This window comes from Hibiscus syriacus, unplaced genomic scaffold (assembly GCF_006381635.1).
Source record: "Hibiscus syriacus cultivar Baekdansim isolate YM2019G1 unplaced genomic scaffold, ASM638163v2 tig00110652_pilon, whole genome shotgun sequence".
NCBI lineage: Eukaryota > Viridiplantae > Streptophyta > Magnoliopsida > Malvales > Malvaceae > Hibiscus > Hibiscus syriacus.
This window is the reverse complement of record NW_024062812.1, coordinates 122,104-149,973: the sequence shown is the minus strand read 5'-3', so window position 1 is coordinate 149,973 and position 27,870 is coordinate 122,104. Positions and strand designations below refer to the sequence as shown.

The 27,870-nt window shown below is 34.8% G+C and overlaps 1 protein-coding gene and 1 pseudogene across 2 annotated transcripts; one reads left to right on the top strand and one right to left on the bottom strand.

The window, feature by feature from the left end:
* Positions 1 to 191: 191 nt before the first annotated feature.
* LOC120137130 lies at positions 192 to 24,310 on the top strand (annotated as a pseudogene).
* Positions 16,497 to 27,814, bottom strand: LOC120137163 (tubulin beta-8 chain-like). 2 transcript variants are annotated; one of them, XM_039152985.1, is made up of 4 exons: positions 27,344 to 27,814; positions 26,980 to 27,249; positions 26,024 to 26,705; positions 16,497 to 16,509 (listed from the first exon to the last, which is right to left on the bottom strand). In XM_039152985.1, exons 1-3 carry the CDS (start codon positions 27,735 to 27,737, stop codon positions 26,032 to 26,034), a joined length of 1,338 nt encoding a protein of 445 aa, XP_039008916.1. In that variant the 5' UTR covers positions 27,738 to 27,814; the 3' UTR covers positions 16,497 to 16,509; positions 26,024 to 26,031. The 2 variants fall into 2 exon arrangements, with proteins under 2 accessions (XP_039008916.1, XP_039008917.1); XM_039152986.1 differs by lacking the exon at positions 16,497 to 16,509 and having other exon boundaries at positions 25,833 to 26,705.
* Positions 27,815 to 27,870: the final 56 nt, after the last annotated feature.

The window sequence follows — 27,870 nt, the reverse complement described above, 5'->3', positions numbered from 1 at the left end:
TATTGCAAACGAACTAAATGTTGGGGATTATATTATAAGTTTTAAAAGTTGGGGGACCTAAATGAAAGCTTTAGAAAAGTTCAGTGACCATTACTATACTTTACCCTTAAATTTAAATTGATTTGTGTGCTTTTTATAGTAGAAGCGACCAAGTGTTAGGCATGTTATTGAGGTAGTTTAATTTGTTACAGATGCAGGGCAATAAGCGTGGCAGAGTTGAGAACGTGCTTACATCTGTCAAATTACACTATACAGACCAAACAAGACCTGATAAAGAAGATGGTTTCGAATCATTTTGTTTGACAGATTCTGGTTTGACCGCAGTTGCTGTTGGGATCTCTAAACTAGAAAAGTTGAGCTTAATCTGGTGTTTTAATGTTACAAGTTTTGGTATAATGTCCCTTGGACAGAAATGCATTTTCTTAAAATCCTTGGATTTGCAGGTAATTCATTGTATGCTAGGGGAGACTTTGGTAATATTTTACTTCTGTGTATCTCAATTTGATTGATTATACCTTATTCTTTCAATATATTAGTTTTACTTCAAAGTGATGTAAATATTGTGCTCGTAAATGTCTGTCCCTAGTCATTAAAACATAAAATTCATTGTTATGCACTCGAATGGATATGTTTAATTTTCTAAAAGTTTTTCCATGTATTTGGAGGGTCATATTTTCATGCTCATGCTCGAGTATATGTCAGGCATGGTACATCAAGAAACAGAATCGGAGCAGCATGATGAAACTTTATTTGTCATGTTTTGTGAGTAATTCACTAGGAAAATTTAAGTTGCTTATGATGATTTTTTTGTAGGATTGCTATGTTGGAGATCAAGGTCTAGTTGTTGTTGGCCAGTGTTGCAAACAACTCAAGGACCTAAATTTGTGTTTCTGTGAAAGCTTGACTGATTCAAGATTGTATGAGTTGGCAACCAAATGTGGGAAATCGTTGAAATTTCTCAGCGTGGCTGCTTGTACCAGAATAACTGTGTAACACCCTCCATACTGGGTTAGTGATCAAATTGTGAGATTTAAAAATTCAGTGACCTAATTGGATAAATTGAAAAGTTCAAAGAATTGATTAAAATGTTGTGTGTAGGATTAATAAGCAAAGAATGAGGAATTAAAGGGGTAAATAAGTCTTTTAGCAAGGAAAATAAATAAATTTTGGCAGATGATATTTTATACCCACGTGGAAGCTATTGGAGAGAACCAAAGTTTCCAGATTTCTCTTCTTCTTCATTCTTCTTCTCCACCGTGAAGCCAAGCTAAAGGTGAGTAAATTTGTGATGAATTTAAGGTTGCTTATTGATCATTAAATGATAACTAAGCTTAAGGAAAGCTTAGATTATCTTAAAACCATAAGATGAGGAGTACATGAAGAATTAAAGAAAGGAAGTAGAAAAGTGAACTCTTGGATTAGAGTTCATAATAAAAATTAGAAGTGGGATTTGACTTGTCATCAAGCTAATTAAGGAATAGGAAGTGTTAGAATTAGATTAAGAACATATTGGAAGTTGAGTGAGATTCTTAAATTCTATATGGAGAATTGGATTTCTAAGTTTTAGAGGTATGAAATGGATAATAATTAGTTTAAGTAAGAGTATGCAAGTTAGGGATATAAAAAGAGGGGAAATATAAAGTGTTGAGAAGATTATAAAGAGATTTTCGTGCTAAAATGACATTTCTGGGCAATGTGCATCGATGCACATTCAATGTATACCGATGCATCAAGGATAAATCCCAGAAATTGTTCAAGGTGTATCGATGCACATGAAGTGCATCGATGCACTAATTTAAAATAAAAACATCGAATGCCATCAGTTTATCGATGCATAAGTAGTTCATCGATGCACCCCCTTAAATACAAACATCGAATAGGATTTCTGTATCGATGTATAGATAGTGCATCGATGTACCCATCAAGGGATGCATCGATTCATGGTGTAGTGCATCGATGCATACCTTTATTAAAATATGAAAATGGCTTTTCTTTTAGCCCAAGAAATGATAGTTTAGAATATATTAATTAGTATATTGATAAGTATAAATGAATTATTATGTAGATACAAAACCTAAACAAGTTCCAGAACAATTGTCCAGTAAGATCTATCAAGGAAACAACAAAAATATATAGGTGAGTGCATATGCATAGCATGAATATAGTGGTATATTCAGTTCTAGACTTGTGAGAAGTCTAGATTCAATACATTGAAGCATGATTCATTTCATATTGTGAAGCATGATATGAATTCATACTATGTACATTGTGTAACATGTTTTAAATGAATATGTATGCAAACTTATATGAGCCATGTGATGAAGGTAAGGAAATGATATGTCTATGCGATATATTATGTAATTTGGGAAAAACCCATGTTATGTAGATGAGAACTATAGGTATAGTTGGCATGCCAAGAGTAAAGGGTCTACGCGGTCCTTCGGGACATATATGTATTCTTTGGAACATGTGTGAGGTCTTTTGAGACACATACTTGATCCTTGGCATATGTATATGATTCTTAAGGAATTATCTACGTAGTCCTTAGGGACAATCTTATATGGCACTACGGTGCAATTCTACGCGGCACTTCGGTGCAATTCTACGTGGCACTTCGGTGCATTTATACGAGCTGTGGTGATAGCATAGTGCACAACCTCACAGTACTCACATACCTTAGGTTCTCAGTATGGCGTCATGGGCCAATAAACTTATTAATACGAATTCATGAATGTTAGTGTACTATGCTTATAAGTAAGGAACATGGTGATATACACTGCATTGTTAAGTATATGATTTCATCTCATTCCATCTTATTGTGGCATTTTCATTACATTTCTTTGTTATTATTATTATATTGCCTCACTAAGTCGATGACTTAGCGTGTGAGTGTTTCACACGTAGGATCCGAGAAAGTAGACGAGACAGGTTAAACAGCTGTACAACACTACTCCTGCAACTATCAGATCAGAGGTAACTTAATCAGTAGGTCCTTTATTTATATAAATGAATGTTGCCATGTAATCAAAAGGTTAAGTTGTGTATGCTCTGAGTATTTTGATAAACTTGTATTAACATATGTATATGTTGAAAACATTTTTGTGTTTCGATATAACAAATTAAGTTTAAATGAATTTTAAGATTTTACAAATGATTTTATAAGTATATTTGACATAATTATTCGAATATCAAATCAATTACTCCAAGTCTTTTCAAGATCAAATTAAAACCTTACTAAATGTGCAAAATTGTGTTTATACTTCATATATTTTTGAAACAATTTTCACAAAGTATTTTGAACCAAAATCAAGACTAAAATCAATTTTTCAAAGTGATTTACCAATCCATGCATCGATGCATTTCATGCATGGATGCACATACCATGCATCGATGCATTGAGGTTTTTATGAAAACATCAAATGCATTTGATGCATCGATGCACCAGCCATGCATCGATACACTCTGGCTATTTTGAAACATCGAATGCACTTGATGCATCGATGCACTCTTAGTGCACCGATGCACTAAGGGTCCAACGGTCAAAATATTTGAATTTTACACTGATGCACCGATGCACCATGAGTATGCATCGATGCACTGACGCTCCCAACTAAATTTATTAATTGTTTTCACACTTAAATGGCTATATTGACTCCACTAAGCATCCTCAACGTTCAGAATCATTTGAAGGTGTATTTAAACAAGCTTAGAAGCTATTGATCAATAACAAGAAACAACAATCAATAAGAATCAAGAGAGAATCAAAGAGAAAGCATCAAACCTCAAGTTTGAGCATTTTAAGCCTATTTTTCATTCAATATTCATTTTGCTTTCAAGAACACTACTTGTACTCAATTGTATTCATTTTTGAGTGTTCTTTTCTTTGTTCTAGAATTGTGAAAACAATATACCTTGTGAGGATTTCTTTGTAAGTTTGCAAATTTGTAATCTTCTCTTTGAGCAAGAGTGTTCTCAAGAATTGAGGTATATTCTTGAAGGAGTTGTAAGGTTATCTCTTTGGCCTCAAAAGAAAGAACAAATTAGTGAATTTGTTAGAAAATCCTTAGTGTATATAGCTAAGGTAGTGGACGTAGACTTTGATTGAGAAAGTTGAACCACTCTAAATCGTTGTGCAATTACTTTCAATTTTCTGCAAAAGCTTCCACCAAAATTTTAATTGCCAATTCACCCCCCTCTTGGTCGATTCCGTCGATCGATTAACTCAATAATTGGTATCAGAGCCTCACTCATTTGAAGGTTTAATCTCCTCTTGAGTCGATTCGGGAAGAGTTACATCGATTGTCAAGTCATCCATGGCCTCTACTTCAAATGTCGACTCCGATCTCGATTCAATTCCCGTCAACAGACCTCCTTTCTTTAATGGAGCTAACTATACTATTGGAAGAATAGGATGATGTATTTCATTCAAGCAAGTGACATGGGAGCATGGAATGTTGTAGAATACGGATATATCAAGCCTCTCACTCATCCAAGATTGTGGAGTGAAGAAGAGACAAGAATGTTCCAACTCAACTCCAAAGCAATCCATATCATATTTTGTGCTCTTGGACGAGATGAATATGTAAGAGTTTCATCTTGTACAACCGCCAAAGAAATATGGGATAAACTACAAGTCACTCATGAAGGCACCGACGAGGTAAAAGAATCTAAAATTAGTCTTCTAACACATAGCTATGAAAATTTTAGGATGAAACCAAATGAAGATATCAAAGCTATGACGGATAGATTCTCAACGATTGTTAATGGTCTCAAATCATATGGAGAGATCATTCCAAACGAAAAGCTTGTGAGGAAGTTAGTTTACTCACTTCCAAAATCATGGCAATCCAAGAAGACGACAATCATCGAGGCTAAGAATCTAAAGTCCTTAACTCTTGAAGAGCTAATCAGTTCCCTCCTTACTCATGAAATGATGCTTGAAGATGAGGTGGACCTCGATAAGATTGACGAGACACCAAAGGAGAATGAGAAGAATAAAAACATTAGAGTTGCTCTCAAATCCACAAAAGATGAGAGTGATTCAGATGAAGATGACGATGACGAGGAAATGACATTGTTTGCCAAACGGTTCAGAAAAATGATGAGACCTTACCGAGGAAGAAAATTCAAACGAAATGAAGGCCTAAAAAATGAACCAAAAGAGAAGGACCCTATCATTTGCTATGAATACAAAAAATCGGGGCATGCCAAATATGATTGCCCACAATTGAAAAGAAAAGGGTCAATTAAAAATTAAGAACAAGGCTCATGTGGCTACATGAAGTGATGAAGAGGGTTCCGATGAAGAGGAACAAGAAGTAGCAAACTTGTGCTTGATGGCATTCGGGGAAGATTCTAAGGTAACCTCTAACTCATCTGAATTTGATGATTTATCTTATGATGAGCTATTAGAGGAATATAATGGGTTGGCTTCGGATTATGAGAAATTGTTTTAAAATATAAAAATGATGTTTCAAAATTGAAAAATGAAAATAAACTCATATCCAAAACCAACAACGATCTTGAAAGTAAAATCAAAGATTTGCAAATCAAACTAGAAGAGTTTGAAAAGAAAAAAATTAGATTTGCAAAATTTACTTTCAAAGGTCAATAATGATCATCAAAAGAAAATTGATGATCTTAAAGCTTCTTTTGATAAAGTTGGAACAAAACGTTTTAAAAGTGGAGAAAATTCAAAATCCAACTTTGTTAGAAAAAGTTTTAAAAACTACAATCATAGAGGTCCCCGAAGAACCTCTAATGGAAAAATCGTTAGAAGTATATGAGTTCCTAAAGGACTCATTACTACTAAAGATAAAGATATCTTACACAAATGGATACCTAAGGGGACTAGGATTTTGGAAACTAATGAATATGGACCCAAAAGAATTTGGGTACCAAAAATTAGAAATTAATCTATGTTTGTAGGAAAAGGAGCATTACTACAAGGCACGGGAAACAAATTCAAACTCATGGTACCTTGATAGTGGATGCTCAAGACACATGACCGGAGACAAAAACCGATTCATAGAGATTAATGCCAAAAACGGAGGAGAAGTGACTTTTGGTGATAATTCAAAAGATCACATCGAAGGTATAGGTACTATAGGTAATACCTCTTCCATACAAATTTAAAATGTTTTATATGTGAATGGATTAAAGCATAATCTCTTAAGTATTAGTCAATTATGTGATAAAGGATTCAATGTCATGTTTGAAACTAATGGTTGTAAAGTTATTGACATTGCATCTAATCGAATTATGCTTGTTGGTCATAGAATAGGAAACATATACATGGTGCATTTAGACTCTATTGATATGACTAATTTATGCCTAGTTGTTAAGGATGAGCATGATAGTTGGTTATGGCATAGGAGACTAGGACATGCTAGTATGAGTGTTTTACAACGGCTAATTCAAGGAAATTTAGTTCGAGGGTTGCCTAAGCTTAAATTTAATAATGATAAAATCTGTGATGCTTGTGCTAAATGAAAACAAAAGAGAATTTCTTTTAAATCCATTAATGATGTATCAACTAGTAGAGTGTTACAATTGATCCATATAGATCTTTTTAGGCCAACTATAACTACTAGCTTGATTGGAAAACAATATGCATTTGTCTTGGTATATGACTATTCTAGATATACTTGGGTTCTATTCTTAATTACTAAAGATGAAGCATTAGAAAAATTCATCACGTTTTCAAAAATAATCCAAAACGAAAAAGGTTACTCTATAACTAGTGTTAGGAGTGATCATGGAACTGAATTTGAAAATCTTAGATTTACTAAATTTTGTAATTCTAATGGTATTAGTCATAATTTTTCAGCACCTAGAACCCCTCAACAAAATGGAGTTGTTGAGAGAAAAAATCAAACTTTAGAAGAAATGGATAGAACCATGCTCTGTGAAAACAATTTACTAAAAATATTTTTGGACGGAAGCCACAAATACCGCTTGTTATGTTGTAAATCGAGTAATGATTAGGCCAATCTTAAAGAAAACTCCATATGAAATTTTCAAAAATAAAAAGCCTAACATTAGCTATTTTCATCCTTTTCGATGTAAATGTTTTGTTTTAAACAACGTAAAGACAATCTTGGCAAATTTGATGCTAAAAGTGATGAAGGAATTTTTCTAGGTTATTCCTTAAATTCTAAAGCTTATCGAGTATTTAATAAAATAACTTTAGTTGTAGAAGAGTCTATACATGTTGTTTTCGATGATAATCCCCTTCCGAGGAAGGATTCTTGTTTGAATGATGATGTAGGTATTATAAATATAAATGACATTGGACATGAAGTTGGAGAACCATCATCAAAGAAAGAAACGAAAGATGAGGAAACTCAAGATCCTCTCGAGAATCCAACCATTGAAGAAAGGGAAGTATCTTACCTAATAGAGTGCAACTATGTCAAGGATGGTGAGATTATAAGTGATCCATCAAAAGGAGTAACAACTCGATATTCTCTTAGAAATATTTGTAATTATGTTGCATTTATCTCATGTATAGAGCCTAAGAATATTAAAGAAGCATTAAAAGATGAACATTGGATTATGGCTATGCAAGAAGAGTTAAATCAATTTAAGAGAAGTAAAGTATGAACATTAGTTGAAAGACCTAGTAATAAATCTACTGTAGGTACTAGATGGGTGTTTAGGAATAAGCTTGATGAAAGTGGTAATATAGTGAGAAACAAGGCTAGACTTGTTGCTCAAGGCTATACTCAAGAAGAGGGCATATATTATGATGAAACATATGCTCCCGTAGCTAGGATGAAAGCAATAGAATGTTATTAGCATTTGCATGTTTTCATGATTCTAAATTATATCAAATGGATGTTAAAAGTGCATTTTTAAATGGTTTTATAAATGAAGAAGTGTATGTGGAACAACCTCCAAGTTTTGAAGATTTAAAATTTCCAAATCATGTTCTTAAATTGACAAAAGCACTTTATGGTTTAAAACAAGCTCCTAGAGCTTGGTATAAAATATTGTCAAACTTTTTAATTGAAAAATGTTTTTCAAAAAGGAAGGTTGACACTACATTATTTTTAAAGCATAAAGGTAAAGATTTATTAGTAGTTCAAATTTATGTTGTTGATATAATATTTAGTTCTACTAATGATGTTCTTTGCCAAGAATTTTCTAAGCTAATGCAAAGTGAATTCGAGATGAGCATGATGGGGGAGCTCTCATTCTTCTTGGGACTCTAAATCAAGCAAAGAAAAGATGGCATCTTCATCAATCAAGCTAAGTATGTCAAAGATATGCCCAAGAAGTTTGGACTGGAAAATGGGAATCTACATAACACTCTAATGAGCTCATCGACAAAGCTTGACATAGATGAAGGAGGTAAATGTGTGGATGTTAAATTATATAGGTCAATGATTGGTTCTTTGCTTTATCTAACTGCAAGTAGACTGGACATTATGTTTAGTGTTTGGTTATGTGCTAGATTTCAATCATGCCCTAAGGAATCACATTTAATAGCTATTAAGAGGATCTTTAGATACCTTAAGGACACTCCTAATTTAGGACTTTGGTATCCTAGAGACTCTAGCTTTAGCTTGCATGCCTTCTCTGATGCGGATTATAGAGGATGCAAATTAGATAGGAAAATCACCTCCGAACTTGCCAATTCCTTGAAAATATACTGATTTCTTTCTTTTCAAAGAAACAAAATTGTGTCGCATTATCTACCACTGAAGCGGAATATGTTTCAGCCGGTAGTTGTTGTGCACAAGTTTTATGGATGAAACAACAACTTTTTGACTATGGAATTGAAGTAGGTACCATTCTTATCAAGTGTGACAATACTAGTGCTATTTGTCTCACTAAAAATCCCATCCAACACTCTAGAACTAAGCATATTGAAATTAGACATCACTTCATTAGAGACCATGTCGCTAAGGAAGATGTAGTTCTAGAATTTGTTGATACTTTGCACCAATTAGCGGATATCTTTACAAAACCTTTAGACAAAGAAATATTTTGGACACTTAGGAGAGAATTAGGTTTAACTGACCTATCTTCACTTAGTGCTTAAAATAATTTTAGCACTTTTAAGTATAAATGAAAAATGCTTATAATAATAATTTTTGATTGCATTTTTTGCTATTAGTTAGGGGGAGTTTATGTTGCTTGATGAAAATTAATTTTATGTTCAAAAGTAGTTTAAAGGATTAATTTGATTGATTGAACATGATTAATTTTCAATATATGATGTTGAGTTAATCGATCGACGAAATCGGCCAAGAGGGGGGTGAATTGGCAATTAAAAATTTCGTGGAAGCTTTTGCAAAAAAATTGAAAGTAATTGCACAGCGATTTACAGTGGTTCGACTTTCTCAAACAAAGTCTACGTCCACTACCTTAGCTATCCACACTAAGGATTTTCCAACAAATTCACTAATTTGTTCTTTCTTTTGAGGCCAAAGAGATAACCTTACAAAATCCCTCAAGAGTATACCCCAACTCTTGAGAACACTCTTTTTCCCAAAGAGAAGATTACAAATTTGCAAACTTACAAGAAAACCTCACAAGGTAAGATGTTTGCACAATTCTAGAACAAGAAAAGAACACTCAAAGATAATTACAATGAGCACAAATGGTGTTCTTGAAAGCAGATTGAATATTGAAAGGAAAATTGTCTTGATTTGCACAAACTTGGTGTTTGATGCTTTCTCTCTTGTTTCTCTATAATTTCTTGTTGATCAAGGGCTTCAGAACTTGTTTAAATACACCTTGAATCACTTCTGAACGTTGAGGATAATTAATGAAGATAATATAGCCGTTTTAGTATGAAAACAATTAATAAAACAGCTTAGAGCGTGGGGGGAATCGGTTCCCCCTCATAGGGAATCGGTTCCTTAAGTGTAAAATTCAAATATTTCGACCGTTGAACAAGGGGGGAATCGGTACCCCCTATGGGGGAATCGGTTCCCTCTGAGCATTCTGGAAATCTCGGAGCCAAACCGTTCAGGGGGGAATCGGTACCCCCTTGGGGGGGAATCGGTTCCCTCTGAGCAATCTGGAATTTTTGGCTTTGAAATGGTTCGAAATACTTTGAAAGATTATTTTGAAATTGTTTTAAGATTAAAACTTAATTTTACACTTAAGTAAGGATTAAAAATGATTTTTGAAATATTTTGAGTAATGTTTTGATATTCGAATAATTATATCAAATATACTTAGAAAATCATTTTGGAAAATCTTAAAATTCATTTAACTTAATTTGTTATATCGAAATATCAAAATGTTTTCAACAATCTCCCCATTTTTGATATAACAAAACATTTTAGTAATTTTAAGATTTTGAAATCAAGTTTTGAAATTACTCCCCCTTACTTTAACACTTCTCCCATTTATCATTTTAAAAATGCACTTAAAACTTAAAACACACTTCTCCCCCTTTTTGTTAAATCAAAAATATTCAAATAAACGTGAAGAATATTAAGCCAATTGATTAGGTATATGTATGCATAAGCTGCTAAGATCACAATTAAGAGAAACGTTAGCCATTAGTTCCGTAATCAATATTCATAAATAATGTGATATGGCAAAATTGGTCATATTGCTAATAATGATGTAAATGATGCAATAACGAATAAAACACACCAAACATATAAGTTCACACCATCAATAAATCCAAAATCCAATAATCCACAAAATCAAACAATTCAAAAATGTTGAAACAATATTCATTTTGTTCAAAGTTTTTTTAAGCTAAACACAAAATCAAGCATCCGGATCTGTAGGAGGAAAACGGGCTCGCATAGCAGCCATTTCGTGAGTGAGTTCATTAATACGAGCGTTGGTTGCTTCATTATTTGCACGCATTTCCCGAAGAATTTCTAATTGTCGAGCTCCCATTGTGGATAAATGGGACTCTATAGAAATAAAGCGCGAATCCATGGTCGCATATCGGTAATCAAATGTCTCCATAAAAGATTGAAAATATGGAGGCATTTGAGTCGATTGTTGTGCTTGCTCTTCGGGCTGCTCCTCGGCCTGCTCAGGTTCAGCTTCAGCTTCATCGATGTCTCGCATTAGTTGCTCAAGCTCGAGATCTTCGTCAGCTTCGGGTGGAGCTCGTGAAGAACTAGCTCCCGGAGTAGTTGCAGAAGATCGAACCCATTCCCCGATTTCCTTATCCTTAATCCATCCCTCTCTCGTTAAGGAAAGAAGGTTAATTTGTTTCTTAAGAGGAAAAGCGGCATCTAGACCAACTCGAAGCTCGGCTTTAGAAAAGAGATTACTAAGGATACAACCGTAAACTAGTGAAGAACAGAGTTTCTTATTTGGCACTAGGTTAACGGTTTCAACGATCTCAGCAAAGATAATCTCGGAAAGGTTTATTTTTATGTTGTGTTCAAAACAATGCAACCACCAAAGGTCTAAAGCTCTAAGAGTAGAATAACGACCCCCGGATGGTCAAAACCACCAAGTGATCATGAGATGAAGAAAACGCTCATGAAGATCTAGAACACTTGCACTATCATTCCGTTTATATCGTGAGCCTAAAACTTGTTTTTCGTTTGATAAACCTTCATTATCCAAGCCTAAGGCATTGGTTATGTAATCCGGATCAAGATGGAAATATTGACCTAGGAGGTAGGAACGTACTCCTATGGTTTTGGTTTTGTCACGATTTTTGATACAAACGGCATTACAGTAGAAGATACAAACAAGTTGATGATAGACAATGGGTTCAAGTTCGAAAAGTTTATCAAATTTCCATTCGTGCAAGATAGGGAGATATTTAAAGTTAATATCAACCATAGTTTGAAGAGATGAGATACATTCTTCCCTAATCTTATACGAGTCAAAATATTGGTAAAACCAATAACGATAATCTTTAGGACTCGGTTGATTGAAACAAGAATTTTGGATAGTCAAGTTAGGATCAAGATTTGGAATAGGATTTTGAGGAATAGGAGGAGGATTTGGTTGACGACTAGAACGACTAGATGAAGACCTAGCACGTTTAGGATTGGACATGGTTTAGGAAATCGGAATAGAATTGATAACCTGCAATTTTAAAAACAAATGTATGCAATTCAATTAATCCCAAAACTCAATTGAGTCCTCAATATTTCAAGGTTCTCTAAATCAATCCTAATGGGCAAAGTTTTTGAAAAACTTTTGAAAAATATGGTTTTGAGAAACAATATATGTATAGTTTTCATAACAACAACATAATTTAATCAAAACACAATAATTTGAAAATTAACATTTTTTTATTTCGAAAATTTAAAAAAAAATTGGAAAATTCTTGTGTTTTTTGATGAAATTAGTTGTAACATCTAGTTTTTAATCACTAAACAATCAATGCCCGATCACTATTTTAACCTAGAACTAATTAAAACTAATCCTATTTTCAAAATCAATGTAATAGAGAGTTTAGAAAAATTTACCTTGAAAGATGAAGATTGAGGGGATTTTGATGTCGTTTGCACGATTTTAATGATTCCAACAGGTTTAGAAGATGATATGTGAAGCAAATTCCGATTAATATCGTTGATTTGAGGCAAAAATGGAGATTTGAGAGATTTAGAGGTGAAGAACGGCGGAAGAAGAAGAAAAGGAGGGTTTTGGGGTTTTTGGGGGTGTTCTGCCCGATTTAACAGAACCCCAGGGGGGTATCGATTCCCATGTGGGGGGAATCGGTTCCCCTTCAAAGGGGGAATTGGTTCCCTCATGGGGGGATCGATTCCCACTGCACCAAAATGCTAAAATCCAACTTTTAAGCACATAAAATGCTAAATTAATCTTTTCTAGTGGTATAGGCAACTCATATATTGAAAAATAATCATGTTCAAACAATTAAATTAATCTTTAAACATTATTTGAACATAAAATTAATTTTCACTAAGAATCATAAACTCCCCCTAACTAATAGCAAGAATGCAATCAAAAATTATTATTATAAGCATTTTTCAGTATTTATTAAAAGTGCTAAATTATTTTAAACACTAAGTGAAGATAGGTTAGTTAAACCTAATTCTCTTCTAAGTGTCCAAAACCTTTCCTTGTCTAAGGGTTTTGTAAAGATATCCGCTAATTGATACAAAGTATCAACATATTCTAGAACTACATCTTCCTTAGTGACATGGTCTCTAATGAAGTGATGTCTTATTTCAATGTGCTTAGTTCTAGAGTGTTGGATGGGATTTTTAGTGAGACAAATAGCACTAGTATTGTCACACTTGATAGGAATGGTACCTACTTCAATTCCATAATCAAAAAGTTGTTGTTTCATCCATAAAACTTGTGCACAACAACTACCGGCTGAAATGTATTCTGCTTCAGTGGTAGATAATGTCACACAATTTTGTTTCTTTGAAAACCAATAAATCAGCATATTTCCAAGGAATTGGCAAGTACCGGAGGTGCTTTTCCTATCTAATTTGCATCCTCCATAATCCGCATCAGAAAAGGCATGCAAGCTAAAGCTAGAGTCTCTAGGATACCAAAGTCCTAAACTAGGAGTGTCCTTAAGGTATCTAAAGATTCTCTTTCATACCAAGCTCTAGGAGCTTGTTTTAAACCATAAAGAGCTTTTGTCAATTTTAAAATATGATCCGAAAAATTTGAATCTTCAAAACCTGGAGGTTGTTCCACGTACACTTCTTCTTTTATAAAACCATTTAAAAATGCACTTTTAACATCCATTTGATATAATTTAAATTCATTGAAACATGCAAATGCTAATAACATTCTAATTGCTTCCATCCTAGCCTTGTTTCATCATAGTCTATGCCCTCTTCTTGAGTATAGCCTTGAGCAACAAGTCTAGCCTTGTTCCTCACTATATGACCACTTTCATCAAGTTTATTTCTAAAAACCCATCTAGTACCTACAGTAGATTTATTACTAGGCCTTTCAACTAATGTCCATACTTTACTTCTCTCAAATTGATTTAATTCTTCTTGCATAGCCATAATCCAATGTTCATCTTTCAATGCTTCTTTGATGTTCTTAGGCTCTATGCATGAAATAAATGCAACATAATTACAGATATTTCTAAGAGAAGATCGAGTAGTTACCCCTTTTGATGGATCACCTATAATTTCACCATCCTTGACATAGTTATACTCTCTTGGAAAAGATACTTCCCTTTCTTCACTGGTTGAATTCTCGAGGGGATCATGAGTTTCCTCATCTTTTGTTTCTTCCTTTGATGATGATTCTCCAACGTCATGTCTAACGTCATTTGTTTGTATAATACCTACATCATCATTAACAGAAGAATCCTTCCTCGGAAGGGGATTATCATCGAAAACAACATGTATAGACTCTTCTACAACTAAAGTTCTTTTATTAAATACACGATAAGCTTTAGAATTTAAGGAATAACCCAGAAAAATTCCTTCATCACTTTTAGCATCAAATTTGCCAAGGTTTTCTTTATAGTTGTTTAAAACAAAACATTTACATCCAAAAGGATGAAAATAGCTAATGTTAGGTTTTTTATTTTTGAGAATTTCATATGGAGTTTTCTTTAAAATTGGCCTAATCATTACTCGATTTACAACATAACAAGCGGTATTTGTGGCTTCCGCCCAAAAATATTTTGGCAAATTATTTTCACAAAGCATGGTTCTAGCCATTTCTTCTAAAGTTCGATTTTTCCTCTCAACAACTCCATTTTGTTGAGGGGTTCTAGGTGCTGAAAAATTATGGCTAATACCATTAGAATTACAAAACTCAATAAATCCAAGATTTTCAAATTCAGTTCCATGATCACTTCTAACACTAGTGATAGAGTAACCTTTTTCATTTTGGATTATTTTTGAAAATGTGATGAAATTTTCTAATGCTTCATCTTTAGTACTTAAGAATAGAACCCAAGTGTATCTAGAATAGTCATCTACCAAGACAAAAGCATATTGTTTTCCTCCCAAGCTAGTAGTTCTAGTTGGCCCAAAAAGATCTAAATGGATCAATTGTAATACTCTACTAGTTGATACATCATTAATAGATTTAAAAGAAACTCGTTTTTGTTTTCCTTTAGCACAAGCATCACAGATTTTATCATTATCAAATTTAAGCTTAGGCAACCCTCTTACTAAGTCTCCTTGAATTAACCGTTGCAAAACACTCATACTAGCATGACCTAGTCTCCTATGCCATAACCAACTATCATGCTCATCCTTAGCAACTAGGCATAAATTAGTCATATCAATAGAATCTAAATGCACCATGTAAATGTTTCCTATTCTATGACCAACAAGCATAATCCGATTAGATGCAATGTCAATGACTTTACAACCATTAATTTCAAATAAGACATTGAATCCTTTATCGCATAATTGACTAATACTCAATAGATTATGCTTTAATCCATTCACATATAAAACATTCTTAATTTGTATGGAAGAGGTATTACCTATTGTACCAATACCTTCAATGTGACCTTTTGAATTGTCTCCAAAAGTCACTTCTCCTCCATTTTCGGCGTTAAGCTCAATGAACCGGCTTTTGTCTCCGGTCATATGTCTTGAGCATCCACTATCAAGGTACCATGAATTTGAATTTGTTTCCCGTGCCTTGTAGCAATGCTCCTTTCCCTACAAACATAGATTAATTTTTGATTTTTGGTACCCAAATTCTTTTGGGTCCATATTCATTAGTTTCCAAAATCCTAGTCCCCTTAGGTATCCATTTGTGTAGGATATTTTTATCTTTAGTAGTAATGAGTTCTTTAGGAACCCACATACTTCTAATGATTTTTCCATTAGAGGTTCTTTGGGGATCCCTATGATTGTAGTTTCTAAAACTTTTTCTAACAAAGTTGGATTTTGAATTTCCACCTTTTTCAAAATGTTTTGTTCCAACTTTATCAAAAGAAGTTTTAAGATCATCAATTTTCTTTTGATGATCATCATTGATCTTTGAAAGTAAATTTTGCAAATCTAAATTTTTCTTTTCAAACTCTTCTAGTTTGATTCGCAAATCTTTGATTTTACTTTCAAGATCGTTGTTGGTTTTGGATATGAGTTTGTTTTCATTTTTCAATTTTGAAACATCATTTTTATATTTTAAAAACAATTTCTCATAATCCGAAGCCAACCCATTGTACTCCTCAAATAACTCTTCATAAGATAAATCATCAAAATCGGATGAGTTAGAGGTTACCTTAGAATCCTCCCCGAATGCCATCAAGCACAAGTTTGCTACTTCTTGTTCCTCTTCATCGGAACTTTCTTCATCGCTCCATGTAGCCACATGAGCCTTGTGCTTATTCTTTGATTGACCCTTTTTCTTCAATTGTGGGCAATCATATTTGACATACCCCGGCTTTTTGCATTCATAGCAAATGATTGGGTCATTCTCTTTTGGTTCATTTTTGAGACCTTCGTTTCGTTTGAATTTTCTTCCTTAGTAAGGTCTCATCATTTTTCTGAACCGTTTGGCAAACAATGCCATTTCCTCGTCATCATCATCATTATTAGAATCACTCTCATCTTTTGAGGATTTGAGAGCAACTCCAATATTTTTCTTCTGCTCCTTTTCCTTTGGTGTCTCTTCAACTTTATCAAGGTCCACCTCATCTTCAAGCATGATCTCATGAGTGAGGAGTGAACCGATAAGTTCTTCAAGAGTTAAGGACGATAGGTCCTTAGACTCGATGATTGCCGTCTTCTTTGATTGCCATGATTTTGGGAGGGAGTAGACTAACTTCCTCATAAGCTTTTCATTTGAGATGATCTCTCCATATGATTTGAGAGCATTGACAATCGTTGAAAATCTATCCGTCATAGCTTTGATGTCTTCATTTGGTTTCATCCTGAAATTTTCATAGCTATGCGTTAGAATACTAATTTTTGATTTCTTTACCTCATCTGTACCTTCATGTGTGACTTGAAGCTTGTCCCATATTTCTTTGGCGGTTGTACACGATGAAACTCTTCGTATTCATCTGGTCCAAGAGCACAAAAAATAATATGGATGGCTTTGGAGTTGAGCTGGAACATTCTTGTCTCTCCTTCACTCCACAACCTTGGATGAGTTAGAGGTTTGATGTATCCTTCTTCTACAGCATTCCATGCTCCCATGTCACTTGCTTGAATGAAGTACATCATTATATTCTTCCAATAGGCATAGTTAGCTCCATTGAAGAAAGGAGGCTTGTTGACGGGCATCGAATCGAGACCAGAGTCGAAGTTTGAAGCGGAGGCCATTGATGACTTTAATAATCGATATAACTCTTCCCGAATCAATTCAAGAGGCGAGTAAACCTTCAAATGAGTTAGGCTCTGATGCCAATTGTTGAGTTAATCGATCGACGAAATCGGCCAAGAGGGGGGTGAATTGGCAATTAAAAATTTTGTGGAAGCTTTTGCAAAAAAATTGAAAGTAATTGCACAGCGATTTACAGTGGTTCGACTTTCTCAAACAAAGTCTACGTCCACTACCTTAGCTATCCACACTAAGGATTTTCCAACAAATTCACTAATTTGTTCTTTCTTTTGAGGCCAAAGAGATAACCTTACAAAATCCCTCAAGAGTATACCCCAACTCTTGAGAACACTCTTTTTCCCAAAGAGAAGATTACAAATTTGCAAACTTACAAGAAAACCTCACAAGGTAAGATGTTTGCACAATTCTAGAACAAGAAAAGAACACTCAAAGATAATTACAAATGAGCACAAATGGTGTTCTTGAAAGCAAATTGAATATTGAAAGGAAAATTGGCTTGATTTGCACAAACTTGGTGTTTGATGCTTTCTCTCTTGTTTCTCTATAATTTCTTGTTGATCAAGGGCTTCAGAACTTGTTTAAATACACCTTGAATCACTTATGAACGTTGGGGATAATTAATGAAGATAATATAGCCGTTTTAGTGTGAAAACAATTAATAAAACAGCTTGGAGCGTGGGGGGAATCGGTTCCCCCTCATAGGGAATCGGTTCCCTAAGTGTAAAATTCAAATATTTCGACCGTTGAACAGGGGGGAATCGGTACCCCCTATGGGGGAATCGGTTCCCTCCGAGCATTCTGGAAATCTCGGAGCCAAACCGTTCAGGGGGAATCGGTACCCCCTTGGGGGGGAATCGGTTCCCTCTGAGCAATCTGGAATTTTTGGCTTTGAAATGGTTCGAAATACTTTGAAAGATTATTTTGAAATTGTTTTAAGATTAAAACTTAATTTTACACTTAAGTAAGGATTAAAAATGATTTTTGAAATATTTTGAGTAATGTTTTGATATTCGAATAATTATATTGAATATACTTAGAAAATCATTTTGGAAAATCTTAAAATTCATTTAACTTAATTTGTTATATCGAAATATCAAAATGTTTTCAACATATGAGTTATTAATACCACTAGAGCCAATTAATTTAGCATTTTGAGTGTTTAAAACAGATTTTTGACATTTTTTGTGCTTCATGCATCGATACACCTAACAGTGCATTGATGCATCCTTGAATGTGCATCGATACACCATGAAGGTGCACCGATGCACGCCTTGAATGTGCATCGATGCACAGGGTCATGCATCGATGTATCTGTTGAGTTTCAGGGTTTATAAGGCTTATTTTCTCATTTATTTTCAAACCCTAAAACTAAACTCTCTTAGCCGTACGCCTCCTCTCCCTCTCCTACTCTCAAAATTACTCAAAATTCTTCAGTTTTGATCGAAAATATTTCATATTTCATCTCTATATCCTGCTACTATCATAAAATCATGCAACACAACATCTCATTCCTCTCAAATCCGAAATTTTCAAGGTATTTTTCTAAAAACCTCTTTTTTATCATATTCTAATCTTAGGACTAGTTTTAATTAGTTCTAGGATGAACATTATATCGGACATTGAGTATTTGATGATTTCAAACTAGATTTTACAACCAATTTCATTAAAAACTTACAAATTTTCAAAAAAAAAATCGAAATTAAAAAGAAATGTGTATTTCGAAAATCTAATTTTTTTTTTAAATTTGATGTTTTTGATTTAATTATGTTGTTTTCATATACATATTATGATTTTTCAAAACCTTGCCCATAAGGATTTGATTTAGAGAACCTTGAATTATTGAGGACTCAATTGAGTTTTGGGATTGATTAAATTGCATACATGTGTTTCAATTTGCAGTTATATTCCTTTTTCGATTCCTAAACCATGTCTAATCCCAAACGCCCTAGAACTTCATCGATCGTTCTCGTTCAAACCAACCTCCTAATCCCATTCCTCCTCCACCTTCATCTCTATTAGGATCTTGTTTTAACATGCCTGAGCGTCGTAGAGACGAATTGTACTCTAGGTACAAAAATTCTTTTTAAACTTATAGAATACGGGAAGAGCGTATTCCTTCTCTTCAAGCTATGATAGATATTGACTTTGAATACCTTCCGATTCTTAAAGCTTGGAAGTTTGATAAAATGTTTCAGCTCAAACCTATCGTTTATCAACAGTTAGTTCACATTTTCTATTCTAATGCAGTCTGTATTCAAAACGAAACTCAATGTGGGATTATAACCATTAGATCTTATCTTTTAGGCCAATATATTAATATTGACCCCGAGACTATAGCTTTCCGTTTTGGGTTAGATGATGATGGGTCATATAATGAGACTGAAAATATGGAATATCCCTATGTTCCAAATTCTAGTGTTAGTACTCTACGATCTCATCACGATCGTTTTCTTCATTTGATGATCTCTTGGTGGTTTAGACCATCCGGAGGTAGGTACTCCACACTTCGTGCTAGGGATTTATGGTGGATGCACTGTATTAAAAATAAGATCAAAATAAATCTGCCCCACATTATTTTTAGTCAACTAGTGGACATCATAAACATTGTTCCTTCAAAACATGTCGAAACATTGATTTATGGATGTCTTTTTAGTAACCTCTTTATCAAACTTGGTCTAGACGTCTCTCTCGACAATCCTATCTCACTCCAAAACCAAATCAATCTTACTTCCTTGAAGAAAGCGGATTGGAAACAAGACGAGGAAACCGGTTTTTGGGTATTTCGACTCGGTAAGCAAACCCCGGGAGCTAGCTCTTCACGAGCTGCTCCTAGCTCTTCTCGTGCTCCTCCTCCTCCTCCGGCACCGGCTGCTGACGATGATTCTAAGTTTCAACAACTTATGCAAGATATCAACGATCACGTTCCAGACGACGAGCCTGCACCAGAACCGGCACGGCAAGAAGATCAAATGTCACCATATTTTCGATCCTTCTTGGAGTCGTTTGATCTGAGGTTTGCCTCCATGGAGTCTCAGATTACTGAGTTTTAACGGGAGATGCGTGAACGTATGGACGCTCTCACTCTTGAAGTTCGAGCTCATTATCCTCCTCCTCCCGATCCTCCTATGGTGTGAATTTGTTTCCTTCTTATTTTTTCTTGGATTTTCAAACTTGGATTAATTTTTTATATTTCTGGATTGTTTATTTTGGATTGATAAATGTTTTAATTTGTTAGGAGTTGGATGTTTTATGGTTCTTGAACTTATTATATATATATATATATATATATATATATATATTTGGTTTGATTTTATTATTTTGAGCTTAATGGTTATTAATTTTTGCATCATATTAGTTCATTTTGACCAATTATGCCATTTCACATTTAATTATGAATATTGTTTATGAAACTAATGACTAATCTCTCTTTTGATTGTGATCTTAGCAGCTTAAGCTATATATATATATATATATATATATATATAATCAATTGGCTATGTTTTTAAAAACCTTGTTTAAATCAGTTTTTAAATCTTTTTTATTTAACAAAAAGGGGGAGAAATATTAAGTGTTAAAAGGGAGAAGTGTTAAGGGGAGTAATTTTTCAAAATTGATTTCAAATTTTTAAAAATCTTAAAATAACACAAATGTTTTGTTATATCAAAAAGGTGGAGATTTTTGAAAACATTTTTGTGTTTCGATATAACAAATTAAGTTTAAATGAATTTTAAGATTTTACAAATGATTTTATAAGTATATTCGACACAATTATTCGAATATCAAATCAATTACTCCAAGTCTTTTCAAGATCAAATTCAAACCTTACTAAATGTGCAAAATTGTGTTTTATACTTCATATATTTTTAACAAAGTATTTTGAACCAAAATCAAGCCTAAAATCAATTTTTCAAAGTGATGCACCGATGTAGCAATCCATGCATCGATGCACCATGAATTAAATTGAACATCGAATGCATTTCATGCATCGATGCACATACCATGCATCGATGTACTGAGGTTTTTATGAAACCATCGAATGCATTTGATGCATCGATGCACCAGCCATGTATCGATGCACTCTGGCTATTTGAAACATCGAATACACTTGATGCATCGATGCACTCTTAGTGCACCGATGCACTAAGGGTCCAACGGTCAAAATATTTGAATTTTACACTGATGCACCGATGTACCATGGGTATGCATCGATGCACTGATGCTCCCAACTGAATTTATTAATTGTTTTCATACTTAAACGGCTATATTGACTCAACTAAGCATCCCCAATGTTCAGAATCATTTGAAGGTGTATTTAAACAAGCTTAGAAGCCATTGATCAATAACAAGAAACAACAATCAACAAGAATCAAGAGAGAATCAAAGAGAAAGCATCAAACCTCAAGTTTGAGCATTTCAAGCCTATTTTTCATTCAATATTCATTTTGCTTTCAAGAACACTACTTGTACTCAATTGTATTCATTTTTAGCGTTCTTTTCTTTGTTCTAGAATTGTGCAAACAATATACCTTGTGAGGATTTCCTTGTAAGTTTGCAAATTTGTAATCTTCTCTTTGAGAAAGAGTGTTCTCAAGAATTGGGGTATATTCTTGAGGGAGTTGTAAGGTTATCTCTTTGGCCTCAAAAGAAAGAACAAATTAGTGAATTTGTTGGAAAATCCTTAGTGTGGATAGCTAAGGTACTAGACGTAGACTTTGATTGAGAAAGTTGAACCACTATAAACTGTTGTGCAATTACTTTCAATTTTCTGCAAAAACTTCCACCAAAATTTTAATTGCCAATTCACCCCCCTCTTGGCCGATTCCGTCGATCGATTAACTCAACAGTATATTATTATATTTTAATAATATAAGTTCAAATGTTTTATCATTTTTTAGAGTATTGTTTTGTTTAGTCAATGTAACATCCTGGACTCGTATCCGGGTCAGGTATGGGTTGAGGGTGTTACAAACTGACAAATCACTGGAAGCTATGGGATTTCATTGCAAATCTCTTGAGACCTTGTCATTGGATTCAACGTTTATTAGCAATGAGGGAGTCCTTGCTATTGCACAAGGATGCCCTCTTTTGAAAGTCTTGAAGATACAATGTATTAATGTCACAGACAGGGCTTTGATGGTTGTGGAAGTTTCTTGTTTGTCGTTGGAAATGTTGGCCTTACACAGTTTCCAGCAATTTACAGACGAGTTTGCACTTTCCCTAGATTTCTTATGCATGATGATTGAAATATCTCCCTCATTGAATTGCATTGTTGAAGGCTATTTGGCATGTAGGTTCTATTACCTAATTCAATGGTCTTTGTTTTACTATGTTTCATATGGATATCATGATTATTGAAGTATGACTTCCTTTCGTGTACCAGGGGTCTTCGTTCTACGGAAAAGGGTGTAAGAAGCTAAACAATCTTACTTTGAGTGATTGCAATTTCCTGGATGATAGGGGTCTAGAGGCAATTGCCACTGGCTGCACTGAACTTACGCATCTTGAAGTTAATGGCTGCCACAATATTGGAACTACTGGACTGGAATCTGTTGGGAAATCTTGCATGTATGTTTATCTTTTATTGTTTTCCCTTGCTACTTAAATTTTAAGGGACAAGAGTCTAGGCTTTAGCTGTAGCTAGGTCTCATATCCAATCCCTATGATTGGGTGGCAGACTGTATGCCTTTTTAAAATTTTTTTTTGAGTTATGTCAATTCTGAAGTTCTTGACTTTGTGCAGGTGCCTGACTGAGTTGGCTTTATTGTACTGCCAGAGGATTGGTAATTTCGCCCTTACTGAAGTTGGAAGGCTGTAAATACTTGCAAGCTCTTCACTTGGTAGATTGCTATAGCCTAGGCGATGAAGCCATTTGCCTTATAGCTAGAGGTTGCCGAAATCTAAAGAAACTTCATATCAGGATATGTTATGAGGTCTCTCTCTATGTCTATTGGATATATTCCTCTACCTGCAATATGCTTGAACCACTAGTACCGACTTCACCAGGAAAACGACTGCATTTGTAGACTTGCATCTTTTAGATGCTAGCAATAATTTATTTTTTAAATTTCTACAATTCCATATCGGATATAAATCCTTAACTTGTATCACGCCAATAGGTTGGAAGCAACGAAATCATAGTTGTTGGTGAGAATTGTCACTCTCTCACAGATCTTAGTCTCTGCTTTTGTGATAGGTCTGTCTCATTGTACTTTCCTTCCAGGTTTATGTGGCAGTTCTGTTTGTCCATGCTGTTTCATGTTGTCAGCTGTGCTTCGAGTTTTTTTTGGGTGTTAAATATGGTTTACACGTGGACTTTATTTTGGGTGTGAATTATGGTTTACACATATAGAGCTATTTTCGGGTGTGAACTATGGTTTACACATATGGAACTTTTTTTGGGTGTCAATTATGGTTTCCAAATATGGAATGTACATCTAAGCTTTTTTGCCATTTTTCTACTAGGGTACAGGATGAGGCTCTTATTGCTATTGGTCAGGGATGCCCATTACAGTATCTAAATGTTAGTGGCTGCAACCAAATAGGTGATGTCGGAATTGTAGCCATTGCAAGAGGATGCCCAGCACTTGCATACCTCGATGTGAGTGTTCTCCAGGCGTGCCCTCACTCTCCCTCTTTGCTTCTTTATGTAGATAAGCTTTTGTTCAACTTGATTGTTTACTCTTATAATTTTGTTGCTTCTTCCAATACTTCTCCGAACTGTAGGGATGTGACAACCTAAGTGTTATTTTATTTCATATGCTATTTCGATCCGTTACTTGCTTTTCAAACCCTTTTTATGGCAGAATTTAGGCGATATGGCACTGGCTGAGTTAGGGAGAATGTTGTCCCTTACTCACGGATATAGTACTATCCCATTGCCATCAAATAACAGACATTGGCCTTTCCCATCTGGTCAAAAATTGCCAAATGCTCAAGTCATGCCACATGGTGTACTGCTCCAACATAACTGGCGTCGGAGTTGCCACTGTGGTTTCTAGTTGCCCGAACATAAAGAAGGTCTTGGTCGAGAAATGGAAAGTGAGTCCTAGAACGAAGAGAAGAGATCAGTTCAGTCCTTTCCTATCTTTGTGTGGACCTCTAATTAGGAGATCGAAGTTTGTATTGACCATGCTGGTCTGGTCGCATCTCAAACAACGTAACATTACCTGAATATTTAAGGGCTCTTTCTAGGTTACACTGTATGTAGCACGCCTTTTGTTGTATGAAATTTTCCAAAAATTATGTGTAGTCCAACCCTTGGGTTTTCCCTTTACATCTTGTTGAACCTCAAACACTGGCTTTCAAGGCTTGCATTCACATGGTTTGAAACGGCACCGATTAGAAAATTCGAATCGGCAATAAACATCGATATTGCGTATCTTTTTTAAAAAATATTATCTTTTTTATTTTATGAAGTGTTACTATATGTAAAAAATAATTTTATATAGTGTTTAGATTATGATATGTGAAATTATTTTTTGTTATTGAAATAATAACCTTTATATAAGCTGGTATCTAGATTTGGTAATTTCTTTTAAATTGGTATCTATTTTTTATATTTTAAATTAGTATTTGAATTTAAGAATCTTTTAAAATTTGCCCATGGCTTGTTCAATGTATGGATTATAATGAAGTTTTAATGTTATATGTTTATTTTATTCAGTTTTTACTACAAAATCTGACGTAATAATATTGATATATTTTTTAATGTTGTTTTTAATATTTAAAATACAAAGAATAAATATTTATTTTTAAAATAAATGTGTTATATTAAAATATTAATAAGATACGTTAGATCATAAGAAAATATTAATAAAATAAAGGGTAAAGTATAGTAATGGTCACTGAACTTTTCTAAAGCTTTCATTTAGGTCCCTCAACTTTTAAAACTTACAATACAATCCCCCAACATTTAGTCCGTTTGCAATACAGTCCCCTAACATTTAGTCTGTTTGTAATATGGTCTCCAACGTAACTGTTGGGGACCATATTACAAACGGACTAAATATTGGGGGACTGTATTACAAGTTTTAAAAGTTGGGGGACCTAAATGAAAGCTTTAGAAAAGTTCAGTGACCATTACTATACTTTACCCAAAAAAATAATAATAATCAAGTGACTAAATATATAATTTAGGTTGTAAGAGAGTTAACGATATGAGGTAAACAAGATTTCTGATGCATTTAAATTTGACAAAACATCCCGAAAAATATTTGAAGAGAACTAGGTACAAATGACATACTTTAGAAGGCAAATATACATTTAAGCAAAAATGATACTATAATTTCTGATTTGCAGCCCAATGGGGGTGATTTCTGGTTGCAGTATTCCCCGTCGAGTTAACACTAGAGTTCAAACTACTTGAAACTCAAGCTCAATCTACACTTGTTAACGGTTCAATATTACTTGTTTAAACAATTTGTCTTCAAAAGTGCGGAAATTTTCTTCTCTCCAAGTTTTACTTCTGGATTTCTAAATTTCTTTTATCAATGGAGCCATGGAGGAACAATGTAACCATTGTTGGTCAATAAGATAACACATTCTTAATATACTCAGGTTTCATCATTTCTTTTTTCATCACTTTACAATTTAGCAGATCAATCGGTTAAACTTGTTTCGTAGAATGCAAGAAAATAGATCATTTAGAAACATAGTCTACGTTTCACATAAAAGAACAAGCAGACATGATAAACATGAAAATATCCGAAAATGCAACAACAGTTACAGCAAAAACAGACGATTAAATCTTTCACACTAACAAAGAAAAGCAGCAGAACAGGAAGTTGAGGTTTAGAATTGCCAAAATGGCAATAACTATCCTCATCATTCCTCCTCATATTCAGGTTCTTCTTCCTCATACTCTTCATCATCAGCTGTTGCATCTTGGTACTGCTGATACTCCGAGACCAGATCATTCATGTTGCTCTCTGCTTCAGTGAACTCCATCTCATCCATGCCTTCCCCTGTGTACCAATGCAAGAAAGCCTTCCTCCTAAACATGGCTGTAAACTGCTCGCTCACACGCCTGAACATCTCCTGGATGGATGTTGAATTCCCAATAAATGTCGACGCCATCTTGAGGCCGGTGGGTGGGATGTCACAAACTGTAGACTTCACGTTGTTTGGAATCCACTCAACGAAGTATGATGAGTTCTTGTTCTGAACATTCAGCATCTGCTCATCCACTTCCTTGGTGCTCATTTTACCACGGAACATGGCTGATGCAGTCAAGTAACGACCATGTCGTGGATCAGCTGCACACATCATGTTCTTTGCGTCCCACATTTGCTGAGTGAGCTCGGGGACTGTTAGAGCTCGGTACTGTTGGGATCCTCTGGAAGTGAGTGGAGCAAAACCAACCATGAAAAAGTGAAGCCGGGGGAAGGGGATGAGATTCACAGCAAGTTTCCTGAGATCAGAGTTGAGCTGGCCAGGGAATCGTAAGCAACATGTAACTCCAGACATTGTTGCAGATATCAAATGGTTCAAATCACCAACTGTGAAAAGATCAAAAAGGAAAAACAAAGATGTAAGACTTCTAAAAATCCCAAAACAAATCTTAGTTCTAAAATCTTAAACTACCTTAATTTTAGCCTCAAACAAACCGGTTAAGTATAACAAAATCCCACAATAGCAAAGAATTACCAGATCCAAACCCCACAATAGCACCAAACCCAAACTCTGAGCCATGATAGTTAACGTGAGAACTACTAAATCGAACTCTACTTAACAATCTAAGCAAAACAAAAGTATAAATGGGGGAAAACTTACAGCTGGGAGTGGTGAGCTTAAGTGTGCGAAAACAGATGTCGTACAAGGCCTCATTGTCAAGAACCATACACTCATCAGCGTTTTCAACCAATTGGTGAACAGACAAAGTAGCATTGTAAGGCTCCACGACTGTATCAGAGACCTTAGGTGATGGGAAGACTGAGAAGGTTAACATCATCCTGTCAGGGTATTCCTCCCTTATCTTCGAAATCAACAGTGTTCCCATTCCAGATCCAGTTCCTCCTCCCAAGGAATGACAAACCTGAAAGCCTAAAACACAGAAAACAAATCGTTTAACACCAGTTACTGTACAAGATGTTAAATCGCTCAGATCCGGTGTAGTAGGTTTCAAAAGATTGTTTACCTTGAAGGCAATCGCAGTTTTCAGCCTCTTTACGAACAACATCAAGTACAGAGTCGATTAACTCAGCACCTTCGGTGTAATGACCTTTAGCCCAGTTGTTACCAGCACCGGACTGCCCAAAAACGAAGTTATCTGGTCTAAAGATCTGACCCACGGGACCGGATCTGATACTGTCCATGGTTCCAGGTTCAAGATCCATGAGAACAGCACGAGGTACGAATCTACCACAACTGGCTTCATTGTAGTAGACATTGATACGCTCAAGTTGAAGATCCAAGTCCCCTTGGTAACGACCGGTGGGATCTATGCCATGCTCCGCACAAACAACTTCCCAGAACTTGGCTCCGATTTGGTTGCCGCATTGGCCACCTTGAATGTGAAGGATCTCACGCATTTTGCTCTGGAGAAAAGAGAGACAGGAACTAAGAGAAGGGAAAACAAAGAGATGAAATGAATGGGCTTCCAGGGATGTTTATATTTCAGAGGGAGGTGATGGGCTATGAGATTTTTTAGTTTTCTTTTCCTAT

What these genes read in the sequence shown, in the direction of transcription:
- LOC120137163 (XM_039152985.1), bottom strand. Translation starts at nt 27,737, where the DNA reads ATGCGTGAGATCCTTCACATTCAAGGTGGCCAATGCGGCAACCAAATC. An exon ending in AAACTGCGATTGCCTTCAAG is followed by an intron (nt 27,250 to 27,343) that starts GTAAACAATCTT and finishes TCTGTGTTTTAG; the next exon opens with GCTTTCAGGTTTGTCATTCC. An exon ending in TAAGCTCACCACTCCCAGCT is followed by an intron (nt 26,706 to 26,979) that starts GTAAGTTTTCCC and finishes ATCTTTTCACAG; the next exon opens with TTGGTGATTTGAACCATTTG.